This window comes from Ptychodera flava, chromosome 22 (genome assembly GCF_041260155.1).
Source record: "Ptychodera flava strain L36383 chromosome 22, AS_Pfla_20210202, whole genome shotgun sequence".
NCBI classification, from domain to species: Eukaryota; Metazoa; Hemichordata; class Enteropneusta; family Ptychoderidae; genus Ptychodera; species Ptychodera flava.
In genome coordinates, this window is record NC_091949.1 from 17398962 (window position 1) to 17414639 (window position 15678).

The 15678-nt window shown below is 40.5% G+C and overlaps 1 protein-coding gene across 1 annotated transcript in view; it reads left to right on the forward strand.

Annotated features, from left to right (window-relative positions):
- LOC139122829 (low-density lipoprotein receptor-related protein 4-like) overlaps window positions 1-15678 on the forward strand; it is a 58452-nt gene extending 42774 nt beyond the window's left edge. Inside the window, exons 7-18 of the mRNA XM_070688628.1 lie at window positions 2364-2585; window positions 3585-3775; window positions 5125-5301; window positions 5608-5764; window positions 8108-8212; window positions 8633-9036; window positions 9961-10095; window positions 10546-10662; window positions 11150-11273; window positions 11720-11884; window positions 12491-12659; window positions 13113-15678. Coding sequence (XP_070544729.1) covers window positions 2364-2585; window positions 3585-3775; window positions 5125-5301; window positions 5608-5764; window positions 8108-8212; window positions 8633-9036; window positions 9961-10095; window positions 10546-10662; window positions 11150-11273; window positions 11720-11884; window positions 12491-12659; window positions 13113-13535 — 2389 coding nt within the window. The 3' untranslated portion in view covers window positions 13536-15678. The remainder of the gene's footprint in view (window positions 1-2363; window positions 2586-3584; window positions 3776-5124; window positions 5302-5607; window positions 5765-8107; window positions 8213-8632; window positions 9037-9960; window positions 10096-10545; window positions 10663-11149; window positions 11274-11719; window positions 11885-12490; window positions 12660-13112) is intronic.

Consider the following 15678-nt stretch of genomic DNA (forward strand, 5'->3'; position numbering starts at 1 on the left):
ACGTAGTCAATAAATCAACCAATCAGTCGATCTATCTATCTCTCCATCTATCTATCTGTAAGTGTGACTGTCTACCTGTCTGTATGTCTATCTGTTATAAATTTACATGTATATCAATGTATATAAAAGTGACAATGGCATAATATAGTGGGGATCCTGGGGTGTAATAGAGGAGAAAGCGATTACACAATTACAAAGCTTATGGCGGAGCAGATCTATTTTTATTTTATCTGGCAGATGAAGTTGAGATATTAACAGAAATGAAAACCATGTTGATCTATGTTGTTTCCGTCTTGTCGTACGAATATGAAGTGGAGATTGCGCACTAAATATATTTTGTATAGCTGAAGAAAAATGCCACGGAGGCACTGCAAGTATTAACGGCGTGTTTAACCTTAAAAGAAAACCTCGGTTTCAATAGTAAAGGAGAAACATCTGACTTGTAGATAGCAACTTAGGACCTCAAATGAGCCGAAATCCGTTCACACTTGTTAATTCCCACCCCCAGACATACATTAAGGTCATTTAGCGTGGCTTTTAACAGTTGAAGTAGTGCTGTTTGTTTTTGCGCTCCATTTTCCCCATGAACTTCGACCCATCTCTGCGCTGTTCGCAGTTTGACGTTCCTCGATACCACGAAGTTCGTTCAATGAACAAAAAGCATGTGGAATATTGTCTGAACTCGTAATTGTTTTCAAAGCTTGAAGCCATCAAAGCAGGCATGTGACTTAAGGGACAAATTTTTGACCTTGCCAATGTTAAAATTTAGAGTGACTCTCACAAATATTACAACTGAACTATGACCTGGCTTCGTGGCGCGCTCGCTGTCAGATACTCACCCGTGCCATCACCGAGAAGCAATAAAATGTTCCCGCCTATTCTCTTTGGCCGGAAACCTGTGCTGAAGTTTGATATTTCAAGTCAAAGAAGGAAATTATTTTACAATTTCTACGATTTGTCTGCTTATTCCAAGGAAGAGATGCAACATAACAAGTGACGTCATAATTCACAGATGTTGTAGCCAACATGCCGGAAATCATCATATGGTTTCTATTACCCAGTATTGGACATCAACCTTTTTATCCATTTCTTGGAAAATATCCTGCACAAATGTTAAAAATAAGGTTTGACGAATATAAAATGCAGGAAGATGATATAAACAGTTCGCAAGACCAGAACTATGCGTATATTTTACAGGAATTGACTCAGAACCACTCCTTGTTCTCCCCACCGAGCACATCCAATACTATTTCCTCAACGGTAGCACATGTAGTACACAATAACAGTGATGGCGTAATTGGGCAGGACAAGGGGCTAAGCTGACGTCATCCCCATGCTGCAAGTATGACAGCTCCAGTTTCCATTTGGCGTACAGGACTGTGATCCAAAAAGTCGTTGTGGGCATCAAAGTTACTTATCCTTTTACAGTATAAGCGGGAACAGCTGTGGAGTCGGCGCCTCCTAAACAAACCAGAATATATAAATTCAATGAAAATTCTAACTTTAAAAAGTATCATTAGAAAATCGAGAAGCGAAAATGATTAGCGGTCTTCAAAATTGGCTAAATTACCAAGCTTTACTCTGTCTTCTGCTTAATCCATTCCGAAGCTCACGCTCGTATCCTTGTGTAGTTGTCAAACTTTGCTCACAAAACAACACCATTCTGTCAAACCAATAAAACGGAAACTATAAAAACACAAGACTGTGTGACTGAAGGCAATTTTACATCTGATTTTAATCAAATGGAGGCTCATAATGCCCAGGCAATGATTTATCGGTTTTAAGGAGGGCGTTGATGCTATCCACTCTTTCCAAGTAAATAGTCAATTCGAAACCACGGTCAAGAATAAAGGAAACAGACCCACTATCTGTTTTTGATCGTAAAACAGAACACTCTGAAGGACATAAAACATGTTAATGAAACAAGCTTAGGAAGGGTGTAATGATGGTTTGTTTTCAAAATCTTTTTATAAATTGCAATGATGAAAGGGAAGAGCTTGACATTAGATAAGAATAAGTATGAGGACGGAATGATGATGATAATGATGATGATGCTGCTAATATCGACGGCGACTGTAACGGTAGTTGTTGTGGTAGTGGTGGCGATGATAGCGATAATGATGGTGACGTTGATGGTGACAGTGACAATATGGTGACATTGATGATGATAATGATGGTGACAGTGATAGTGACAATGACAATAATGGTGACATTTATGGTGATAGTGATGGTTACAACGAAAACACGTTGCATTAGAACGTCGATGTTGCATAATTTAGTAGTTTCTATTGACATCCCTACTGATATAATCGTCGATTTTTGCAAATGTCAGACAATTATTTTTTTCTGGTCCGTCCATTCAGTTGGCTCTACTTGTCTTGCTGGGGCGCTTCACCGAGAATCATCCAGAGCAAACTGGACGGTACTGAGATGTCTCCCTTGGTGTATAGCTCCATCGTGCAGCCTAATGGCCTGACACTGGACTTCATCGACGAGAGACTCTACTGGGTCGACAACGGAACCAAGACTCTAGAATCGATACACGTCAACGGGACTGACAGACAGATTGTGCACTTCATGGGAGAGTAAGTACATAAAATTGACGGTTATGGGGCGCTAAGCTATAATCCGATGTATTTGACGACCAGTGGACGATTGTCTCCTTTTCACAAGTACATTAAAAACCCTCCAACATTTGAGTACCTCTCAAGAGTTCCCTTATCTGATTCGTTGCCAATGTTGGACAACTTCAAGGTCAGCTTATTATGTTACGACAACCCTTAAGCCTTTCTCTTTGTCTCTGAATATCCCTCCTCCCATCTTGCGCATGCCCAATCACTTGTTGCAGACCCTGTGTTAGAAAAACTCGCAATTCTGAGATTGGTAGCGTTGTGTACATGATAAACAGATTTGTGTTTCTAGGGTCAACGAAAAGGTTACACGTGTTAACAATACTTTACCCACTTACACTTTTATCTCCGTTTGCCTCCAGACATCATTGTTGACGTGCAGATATTTTGACCTTGGTTGTACTTGGTCAACGGCCGAAGTGTACTCTAGCCAATAGTTTTGACGAAATTGTTGCCACGGCCGGTAAAGATATCAAATTCTAGCACCTCCTTGTGGTAAACATTTGAAATATCAAAGTGCCAAATGTTACTTATATGTATTTGTCCGTGAGCTTGCTACAGTTAAAAGTCAGAGTTTTACGATCGATCTAATTCTAGGTCAGAAAAATTGCTAGTCAGATGAACTTTTCTACAAAGCATTGTATGCACAATGATGCCGTGACAATTTAACTGAAAGACAATCCGTATGCCATGAAATTTACACACAGGTATCTCTCTGAGGCAGTTTTTCAGCACCACATGTAAAATATCAGTAGTGAGTGGTTATCGCAAAAAACCAGTCACACTGGTGCCGCAGTGGCACTATCTGCTCTCGAAAGAAAGCGTTACAGTTGACAAGTAAAGTCTTCTGAATCTTCTGTCCTTGCATTCCGATCACATCAAATCAGGAACACGGGGATTAAGGAGGACTGAGTACAAAGCTCTCAAATTCCTCATGCTATGGTTTCTCAACAGTAGGCAGGCGTACTCCTTATCTATGTTTCTGGACCATGTCTACTGGACGGATTGGAAGCGCAACACGATCACCCGGGCCAACAAGTATAACGGCGGGGACATCGTTGGCATCTCCACCAACCTTTTGACCAAGCGGCCGATGGATGTCACCGTTGTCCACCCATACAGACAGCCGTGGTCCAAGCCAATCAGTAAGAAGACAATTCTAAAATTGTCATTACCCGCAACTTTTGATGATTTGCACTCTATTTTGTTTGTTTGTAAAATACATTTTCTTGTTCTGGTCCGAAAGTCATTGCGAAATGCCACGTGTTCACCGTGACAACACAACCTGTACTATATGCAATGTCAAATATTTTCTGCCAACAACTGCTGGACTTAATTCCAGTATTTGTTAATCAACAATAATATTCCATTTTGTATAAAATGCATGTATGTTAGGGAGGAGGGGGCGCTGTAATTTGTATTTCAACATACTTTCGGGAGAAGTGGTAGAAGATGCACTTGTTTTCTCGAACAAAAATAATAAAATTATCTTCAAATGTTACAGCTCTTGTTCCCTCAATTTTAGACAACGAAGCATCTTACGCCAAGATCTATACTTTAAGGTAGTGTGCGCCTTGAAAGTGAAATACTTAAACTTTTGCTCAAAATGAAACTTTCGACCACTCTTTTACCAAATCAAGAATAATGATCAGGGGTCACTATGTACCATGTACCAAAGTTTGGTCCTAGAGAAACAAATTACCTGACATTTACTGATATTTGAAATTCAAAATGGCCACCATCCCCTTTTAACTCTATCGGAAAAATAACATTTTTGATATTCGGAAAACTAAGACGGTGGAAATTTTCCTTACTCCGAGAGCTGTAAAATGAGCCCCAAGAAGTGGTAGATCCGAAAAGAATTGTAAAAATCTGACACCCCGAATATCTGTCCCCGAGGTGCATTCTACCTTAATATGTACGTTGTCTTTCGCGGCGTTCATATGAGAGTCTACAGTCGCGGAATGATGTACGGTGACCCAGCGTTTTGTAATTGCCATGTCCAAGCTTAAGCAAACGACACTGACAAGAATACGACTGCCCTTCCTAACTTAACCCGGGGAAGACGCGGGTGTAACCTCATCTCGGCGATTGTGTTGTGAACACGAGGGTAACTGGTTATTTTCCCATGTGAGTGATGCCATTCGCGCAAGGACACGGATATGGGGAGGAGGGCACACGTAAATGTTTACCACATGTCAACACCGCCCGCTTTAATGGACATTGTGTCGCTCGACGTTTAAAGCACACTTCTTGTAAACAGTCGGCGGTGTAAAGGTCACATTATCTGAAAAACAGTCGGTAAAATTTTATGTATGATTTGACATTAAAGAACTGTCAATATGTTTACAAATTAGTAACCATCAATATAACACATCTTACGCGTCTTTCCATAGTTTGTTACTATGGTAAGCGTTATAACACAAAGGAGAACAGTTTTTGTTCCGCATGCGAGATAATTAATCGTTATTTTTGTCTCCTTTCAACATTTTAGGTGCCCGGGACTGTAACAGCACAGGGTGTCCCGAACCAAAGCCGCTTCCTTACAAGCCATTCGCTGTATTTGCAAACACTAACGATATCCGACGTATCAACTTTGACGGTACAGACTACAGGCGGATTTTACACTCTAACTTGAGAAACGTGGTGGCACTAGACTACGATCCCGTTGGTAAGTTGACCAACACTTCTCTTCGGGGGGGACGGGGGACGGGTATGGGTCTATTTTTAAGGATCTCTTTACTTCGAAAACATAAAACCCAAGGGCGATTCGCTGTTTTCTGTTTTTCTTGTGTGCAATTTCGTCGCGAAAACGTACTGTTGACCTCCATCGAAATATTAAGTTGCTTCAGCGGACACTCAACTTGCACTTCAACACAAACAAAAGTTTACAAGCATAATTGGCCTGGGAGGCGCTGTGCGAACGTATTATTGATGATACCATAACTGACACATTTTGTTGTTTTCTGTTTGTCAGGGAAAGCGCTGTATTACGCCGATGCAGATCTTAACATGATAGAGAAGGTGTCAATCGATGGATCAAACCGTCAAATTGTTGTTGGTCACGACATCAACGGATGTGAAGGCCTGGCAATTGACTGGATTCACAGAAAACTCTACTGGGCAGAACGGGAGTGAGTGTGCATCCTTGATTAGTAGCAAAGCCGAACTTGCAAGCTCTAAACGCTGGTGGCGCGCTATCACATGTATCGCAATGTAAAAATGATATATGGTATTAATTTCGCTATGTTTTATATTTCTGCCAAAAGTTTCTCCTCTGTCAGTCCTGCTTCATTACATCAAGACAGATAGTCTGGTCACTGAGTCTAACTCAAGTTCCCACGATGCGGAAAGGTCACAGGCCGGCAGACGGGCTTATTTTGAGTGGTAGAGCTCAACTTAGAGTAGAGATGTTATTTTGTTGTCAATTTCGACAGGGTCTATTTTTAATCTCCCGGGGTCAAGAAAACAGCTATTGACATTTCCGCGGTGTGTGACAGTTTTGCGAATCCACCGCGGCACCAATCACAAACAGGCTTGACCTATGACACTTCGAGGAGGGCCCATTGCACGGAAAATGGGGCGGCCAGACTTTCAATTTTCGAGAAACCTATTTAAATCAAACTGTTACTTAAAATGGATACAGGTATACGTAGGGATTTCAGTTATAAGAATACCACATAAGGAAGCAACAGTATTGCTATTCCGTGTGAACTTTAAAACATTATACATGCTATACTTAAATCCACTCGTCTCTCTCCATGAGCTAATACGAGTGCCTGGTAGCTATAACTGTTTATTATTGATTGTCGCTTTAAGTCCAATATGTGATATTTGAGAACGATTTTTGCCTCGGTAAAGTTGAAGTGTAACGCAAAGCAAGCTGCTGCTTCTGTTTAGTGTAACCTTTGACCCCCGAGAGACGTAAATTGACGGAGTAATCCCATCATTTGCCAAGAAGGGGTACACAGTCCGGGTCAGCTCCAAAATTGGAGACTCATTATGATAATGTATTCCGGCATTCAGCCAATCATCGACCAGATTACATCATTAATAAAGTACAGGTCACGCTGGGTCACAAATTACCCACCAAGTGTGATCGGCAGTTTTTGGGCCGCTTATTAAGCCCCTGTCTTGTGAATTTCGACGAATTTCGAAAGTCAACATAATCCACGTGTTCTGCAGAAGGTCATGTCCAACAAGGAGTCCGATTAGTGAACAAATATTCGAAATATTGACGATTCATTTCTACCCCAAGTTTATCGATTTCGCTCAAGTACCGAGAATCATTTTGTGGATGTTCGTCATCTCTATTAGAAATACTGTTATAAAGGTTATTTGTGTAGGTACGCGTATAACATTTTGCAAGAAAGAAGAGCAATGTCAGAGCTTTAAAACGATACCTGTTTTGTAGTTGTCAAACGCAGACTAAAAATGGTACGCGATTTTGAAAATATGTTGACAGAGTGGCCACACAACTGTTCCCCATACGGTAGAATTTGTATCGCTGCCATCTCCGATACAAATGGGGTATTCTTAACGATCTGTGTAGGTACACGATTTATATTTCGCAGGACTTCAAGCCAGAGTCTAGAATCACAGCGATATATGGGGTTTGGTTGTCTTCGCCAGAATAAAATGGTACGCGATTTTGAAATTGTGTTTTGACAGAGTGGTCACACAACTGTTCGACATTATGACAGAATACGGCGCGGGAGTTCGACACAGTATGGCGTACGTAACGAAGGACGCATGTGGAGGTTGCCAGGAATACAGTTTTTACTGATGGCGCGCTGGCCGCTGATTGGCTAATGAGAGGGGAAAATATTATGGTATAGCGTCTCCAATTTTGGAGCTGACCGGACTGGTACATGTGCCGCTTAATTGAAGCGATGGGTCAAAGGGCAGACATATGGTAACCTGATCGACAAAAACACTGTGGAAGATTTGGAGACTGTAATCAAACGCCCCGAATAGAACCATAGTTGTTACTTCCGTCAAGTTTAAAATGTCCCTGTTCAGTAAAATCTCTGTCTCTATGATGAAGCTCTCATGAACCCCTACAATATTCAGATTTTGTTTCAAATCATCCTTCAAAATCCCCCTGCTTATTGACTTACGATTTGACGGAATTCTTCAATAAATCAGAAGCATTTGCGAACTCTGTAACTTTTCTGGTTCACGCCATAAATGACTGATAATAGTATCGTACAGTATACAAGCTATAGCAGCTGAAAACCTCAAGCTTGGCGACGCATGTTACTTTAAGTTTACCACAATGGAGTTGTACTTTGCCTGGAGATGCGAGATATTGAGTCAAGCAACATTTTGCAGCGAGGCTGCTACAGGTTTCTCGTTCGCGTGTTTTCGAGAATCTTCGACAAACGTTGGAAATAAAATTATTCGAGGAAAGGGCCATGACATGGAAAGTTTTGTTCAAACTGTAACATTCGCGTGTCTCTGTTCTTCGTTCTTAGGAATGGTCGTATCGTCAGAAGTGAGTTGGACGGCAGCAGTCGTGAAGTTATCATTTCGCAAAATATATCATCGCCTCGTGGCATCGCCGTGTACCCACACCTGGAGTAAGTACTCTATCAACTTCTGTCCCTCTCGTCTGCGACCTTTTGAAATACGAACAATAATTTAGTGTCGGCTGTTGTCTCCTAATAATGTCTTAAAACCTTGGAAAGAATTAAATGGTATCGAACTACAATGATATACTTTGTTGTCCAGAAATGAAGGCAGCGGAAAAATGAACACAAGTCATGGAATTGATAGCCCAGTATTTCCTTGAATGTAAAATGCAGTCAGCATAAGAAACGGTCTCTCTCTCTCATGTCATAAGATATTCCAATTCTTAAATTTGAGCAGTTTTCAACAATTGCTTCACATTTCTGCATGTCTGAAACATGCCTTTGTAGAGGTAGCCAGCCCTTGAAGTTGGCTGAAAGTCGTTCTAAAAGTCTACCTGGTTTTTGTTAAAGACATGTGTTCCATTGCAGTTTGCTGTATTGGACTGACTTGGGCGAAGAAGCCAAGATAGAAGTGTCAAGCCTGGACGGACGGAGGCGCGCTGTCCTGGTGTCGGAGAACATCACTTGGCCAAACGGCATAGCCATTGATTACGACGCCAACAAAATCATTTGGGCCGACGGGAAATACGAGATGATCCAAGAAATGAAGTTAGACGGCACTGAGCGTCGAATAGTGACCAATGACCAAGTCGGACAGCCGTTTTCCGTCACACAGTTCAAAGAAAACGTATGGTACACAGACGTTGCCCATAATATGATTATAAGAGTGAACAAGGAGACCGGCGTAAATCGTGTACAACTACGCGGCGGCATGAACAGACCTTCCGGCCTTCAGATAATTCATCCATCAGCAAAAAAGGTCACCAACACAGGTATAATTTATCTTGTAGCCACTTCCGATCTGGCTGAAATAAAAATTCATGTCGTTTTCGCCAGCGGCAATCTGTAAGATCCCAATTTCTTTCCCGGCTGTCTTCTTCAAAATGGTCTCTGGCAAGCAATGTGAGCCCTATATGGGTAAATACGTTTCCAAGTCTCGATCACTTTCCCTCGAGAGATATCCTTTCTTACAATTTAAAACACAACCTACAGCATACATTATGTCAAACTGCTTATACTATGCGTTCCGTGTCAAAAGATGTTGTCGGTTCTCGTGTTTGCGTCGGTATAGGCGGTAAAAACCACTCTGTATCGATAAAGATATTGAGAGACGTAGGATGCCTTGCAAACAGCCGACTCCACAACCATGTCAGCAACTCCGATATTTGCGATACTTTATATTGGCGTTTCAAGTGATATTGAAAAGGTATGGCATGCGAACTTTGCTGACAATGTTTTGAAGAACGTCGAATACTGTCCTACATTGCCAAATTGATTGTGAAACTAACTATTTATACGTCGTCGCTTTAATTTTCAATTCGTCTCATTTACGCATATGTTCAGATAAAACAGACTCCAAGTAACGTTAAAGACTTCTTAGCAAATCTCACAGTAACTGAACGTTACTCGTTAAAGGGACACAGTCGTTGGAACTGCGTCTGTGCGAGTTTCTGGTTTACAAACAACGTATTTCGTGCAGATATCTAAGATACACCTCATCATCATAGCTGCAACATTTAAATCATACGATTTAGATTATGACAGACATGTTTTAACTTTCATTGATCCCCATCGTACCTTTAATACAGTGTTTACATTGGTCGTGTGGGTCCCATACGACCTTTGATATGTAATATATAAATATCTTCAATGTGGAGAAAAATGACTAATAATCATCGATTTATTTCTTTGACCAGATATTAATCCCTGCTCGATTCTCAACGGCAAGTGTGAACAGCTGTGTTACCAGGACGTGCAACTCTTGAACAAGGCTGTCTGTGCGTGTCGCCATGGTTACCGTCTCCATGCAGACGGCACTTCCTGTCTGCCAGGTAAAACATTCAACTTCAGACTTATCAGGGAATGGAATATGTAGGGCGTAGAATGTGAAAATCGAGAGAAAAGTCAAATTTCAATCAAGGTAGCAGACCTCTCAGTAGCTGTGTAATGCAGAGATTTTCGTGTAAATATCTTCAAAATGGAAAACGAAATCTTTCTCCTTTCAAGCAATTGATCCCAAAGGTTGAAAAGTTACGTTTTTTATTGAAATCAAGTTTTGTCAGTTTCAGAACTGATTTCAATGTTGTCAATCACGGGGAGGGGAGGGACTAGGAGTTAATTGTGAAGAGGACAGTGTTCGTCTATGTCCCAGCAGTGATACTGACAAAAGTAGAATAATTTGCACGATTTCGTTTTTTGTTTATGTTTTGTCATTTTTGTGGATTATCGTATTGTGCCTCGTCCCACTCGAATATGTTTGTTTGTTGTTCAATTTCTCTCAGATGAATGTGAGAGTGGCTTGGCAGATTGTGATGAGAACGCACTCTGTATAGACACACCTAATGGCTACCAGTGCCTATGTCGGGCAGGCTACACCGGCAATGGCGTCAACTGCACAGGTCAGTTTCTATGGCAATGCAAAGCATGCTGGGATGTATGTGCGCCTGATGAGAGCTAGCGAGAGAATGCGCACGGCTCCTGTAATTTGTACGTTCGGTTTTTGAGATCGGCACTTTCATGTTAAACTTTATTGAACACTTACAATGTAATGAACTCTGGTATATTCAGTGTAATGATCTGTGAACTGTATTTAAAAAGTGTACATGTGATATCATCGTCTGTGTTTCGTTCTATTTACATGGTACCTGTCTTTACTGCACTTGGTGTTCATTGTTATATATTTAAATGAAGGACAGATGCATACATGTTGCCCGTGGATTTTGATATGATTCTCATCCTACGTTGCAAAACATTCACCCAACTAATTAACATACAATATTCCGAAGATTTGTATTGTTTTACACGCACCAACCTCATGATTAGAAATCACGCACCAACCACATGATAAGAAATCACGCACCAACTTCATGATTTCGTCGTCAACAGAAATCCCCGTCGTCACGACAGAAGTGCCGAAACACCACGACACCTGTCCAGAGGCTTACGTCTTATATTGTTTGAATGGCGGCACCTGCCTTTTCTATGATGCAATCGACGAACTAGCGTGCGAGTAAGTGATAAATGATTTCCGAATGGAACGATTCCTTTCATTCCCCCTCCTTTTTGTGAATAAATATCTTAGTTATATTCTGATCACAGTGCCATAAGAATGGCAAAACTTTGGTTTAATGTTGCAGTAAAATAGTCCTAGGCAATATGCAATCTTAGTTATTCCTTATCAAACATTTAACGAGTTAAATCATCTCACGTGTCGTCTGGGCGGGAAACCAATCGGTTCAGGTGAACGACAGCAGACGAGGACAGCTAAGAACAAGCAAAGGCGGAAACTTCGGCATCTCTACACCTTATTTTTATCACATTGTACGGGAAACACGACCTACTTCGTGTTTCTTCTGTCACTGCAATGAATGACGAAAATAGATCTCTCTTCAAAGTACCCACCACCGCTTTCCTCCTGTGTAACCCCCTCCTCTTAATTCCCACCTTTCTCCCCAGATGTGTGAGTGGTTTCACTGGAAAGAGATGTCAATACCGAGACATTACAGCCTATGAGACCAAAGCTCCAATGATGCTTCAGGAGAAAATTTACATATCGGTTGGTGTCGTAGTTCCAGTGGTTCTCATCCTTACCATCATCGTCTTTGTCTGTTGTTATAAAAGGTAATAATCATCGCCTCTTTCTCGGAATACTTTGCCAAAAGTTAAATTACTTTTCGAAATCTTCGGTTAGTTCCATAGGTACTCAAATATACATCATTTGCATTTTTTACTTTACAATACGTTTTCCCACGGTTAAACTGTATTGTTTTGCAAACTGAGTAAATAAGATATGCAAGTGTTCATGGGAAGACAACAAATGCAAACAAAAAATATTAGCAAACAAACATTGGTGATCCAAAACCCAGGAATTTCAGCGGTATATCTAAGATGATTAAAATGGGAATTATGAAAATAGTTTTATTCGAAAACATTTTTATTTTCATGCACACTTTGGTCCGGTTATTTTTGAAATACTGCATGCACAACGTACATAGAAGATGTGAAAGCTTGATGTATTTATTGGTTCTCAGCGTCATGTAGCAACTGGCTCGGTCCATTCCGTTCTCTGCTGTGGTTAGTTCTCATCCTGTTAACGTTTTAGCTAGAACTATGCCCCAAGTTCAAAGTGCAAATATAAATATACCATTATTCAAAGCATGGGTGCCAGAGTTTCTATATTTCTCCAGGCCAAACAGATGTTTACAATTTTGTGTCGATTTTATTTAGTCGCAGAAGAAACAGGAAACATCACCAAAATCACTGCGCGGCAGTGACCAGCCCAGTGTCTGCCAGCCACACCAATGTATGCTACGAAAACAAAGGCCAGGCGGAGCGATACATGAGCAGTTATTCATCACCAGCCGTGGCTAGGAATATCTACAGCAAGCCTGATCAGGTAGAGCGTAACATTATTTCCATAATTACTTTCGCCTTGAGGTCAAGCTTTCAGAAGCGGACAGAAACAATGTCACAGCTGATGTAATATTCCCCTCATTATCAAAATGCGCAAAGTGTCTTCATATCATCCCAGAACTGCATAAGCACTTATTGCAAACGATGTATATAGAAATAGCAAGAGTATCCAAGTTACTCATGAAAGACATAATATGGAAGTTTTCTTACTTAAAAATGAGCAACATTGACGCCTTGAATACTTTATATTGCCATAAACACCCACTGATTAATTTGAGTTGGCTTTATATCATCGGTTGTTTCTGAGAACTTTTCTTCTTAACGGTTTTTGTGAATTTGACTACCACCATCCTCTGTGGTTTACCAATTTGCTATTTTCACTGTTCCTTTCCGATTATGATAAAAAGTCACATTCTTTTTCCTCCATACTTTGCAGGGGGTAAGAAATGGTAGCGTCCACAGTAACACCATGCTTGATGCAAATATAAATGGCAGACTCCCACAAATTCACCCGGCTGTACTGAACAACTCGGATATAATGAGTCCAAAACGCAGCGGACCCCTGCTTCAGAATGGTACCTCCCATCCGTACAAGGATAGTTACGTCGGTTTCAATCGACGCCAGGTTGATATTCCAGAGTCCATCAGAAAATCTGGCGAGCTCTCTCCTGTGTATGCAACACCCGGCATGCCAAAAACTCCCGTAGCCAATCAGCAAGACGCAGACTACATGGATATGTCACAAGGGGTGTCTCCGCGGTCAGCCGTGTATATTAATTTAGATTCGAAACCCAAGTCAAATCACCCGGCTAGGTTGCACAGTCAGAGCAGTATGAGAAGCGAGAGTGATTACCTCTAGAATGTGAATCTGATGCTTAGGTCTTGAATGCCAACTGTGAACAGCAAAGCAAAACGTTGTGACAGAATAACATGTTTATGAATATTCATATCACCACGTGAAGACGACCCCGTTGATTGCTTTGTAACCATGCACAGTCGCCAATTGCAGGTATATGAAGTGCAGATATTTCTAAAAAAATGTTAGCAAGACGGATCGGCAGAACTTTCAGCTTCCATCCGTAAGCGTCCAATGTGAAAATTCTCAGTATTGATGATCTTACTCGTTCAGTATCGAAGATGGCCGCTCTCAAGTGCAGTTATTTAATGGTGTGATTTTGAGTTAGAAAAAAAAGGAAAAGAAAGATGTGCTAAGGCACTGCAAAGAACTGCTTGAAAAGCAAAAGAAACTTTTAATTATTGCTCGGCTAAAGCATATTTGTCTTTTCTCGGTGTCGTAGCAGGTTGGCATACGTAGGTAAGCCAGGCTTGGCGCAATCCTCTTTACGATTGCAATACCCTGGTCTCTCATAGGCCTTTCAAAATATATTAACATAAACATATCCTCAGGATCATGTAAAATTGTAATATGGCTTACTGGGAACCTGGTAACTGGAATCTTTTCCTGAAAAGGGTACAGTCGTCGGAACTGCGCTCAGATGTCCTATGGGACCCATACGACCAATGGCAACACTGTATCCAAGGTACGATGGTGATTGATGAAAGTTAAAACATGTTTATGGTATGATTAAAATGTTGCAGCTATGATGATGAGGTGCATCTAGATATCGTCATGAAATACACTGTTTGTAAGCAAGAAACTCGCATAGGCGCAGTTCCGACGACTGTTTCCCTTTAATACTGAAGGTCAAGATTCACCATGTCTGCTGTGGCGTTGAAATGACCACAGAATGCAGAGTTTAAATGTTTCCTGATCATTTTGTTGTAGTTTATTTAGGTCCTTTTTTTCGAAAGAGTTGAGGACCGTGTATCACAGAAAAACATTTCTTTTCAAAATTCACAGCTTTTACATGCTTTGAAGCTCATTTTGCCGACATCAATTTCTTGGGTCAGTGTATCTCTGACTGATCAAGAAAAAAATCCAGAAAAGTACAAGATTGCAATATATTTTTGTCTTAAACACTGCCATTTTTCTGATAAAAAGATAATGGGACAAGTTGGTACCTATGGCCTGGGCGATTTAGGTAGCTGATTTTATATTGGTTAACAAATCCGTTTCAGAGAGCAATGCCCTGTGACGTACCAATCAAAAAGGCCAGCTTTGTTGAGACTGGACCAATTAGCGTGCAACCTATGGTTACAGTACCTATTGTTGCTAGAACCTTGTAAATACTTCATTTGTGTGTGTTTTTTAAAATAAATTATATTTATGTTACTTTTGAAACTGTACATATGTTGAGATAATGTTTGCTCTGCAGGACTATATAGGTGGTATACGCAAGTGGAACTTCGCGCATGATAACCTTTTGTGATGCAAATTAAATCATTTGAATGCAGTAGTGTGCTTTGTAAATATAATTTTGTCCGCGCCCTTCACATAGTGCTGAAATGCATCTTACATGTACGCACTGCAAACCACAGTCAACAATAACATTATGTGTTATACGCAATGCATCATCTTTTGACTCCTGTAGGGATAAAGTTTGAAAATATTTGCTCTACAGAACAAAATAATGATTAAAATGTCATCAACAGTTACAGCAATTGTCCCTTTGAGAAGGGATTTTATTTTTCGATGACACAAAGTTTGCTTCTTGCCAGATTCTTTGTTATCCATGAATTCTGAAAAAAAGATAACTCCTTGTATATATTTCTAAACACCTCTAGAGTAGAACTTTGCCGTTTGTATCTTTTTTGTAAAAAGAATAAACATGATTCAAAAATGTTTAACATCTTTTGTGAAGGTTTGTACATGACAGTGTATTGTGACCCTCGATTGACTTTTCGTTTGAAAAAGAGTGGATGCCAGAAAAATACACATAGTCAGTTTGATTGCAATAACTTCTGTATTTAAGAAGGAAGGACTCTTCAAATCCTCCCCACCTCTTTCAAACTGAAACTACGTGAAGGTGCTCTTTTGTACAGATATAACTCACAAAATATGAATAAATTGTGCATTTGAAGTCAAATGTGCATGCTTAGTA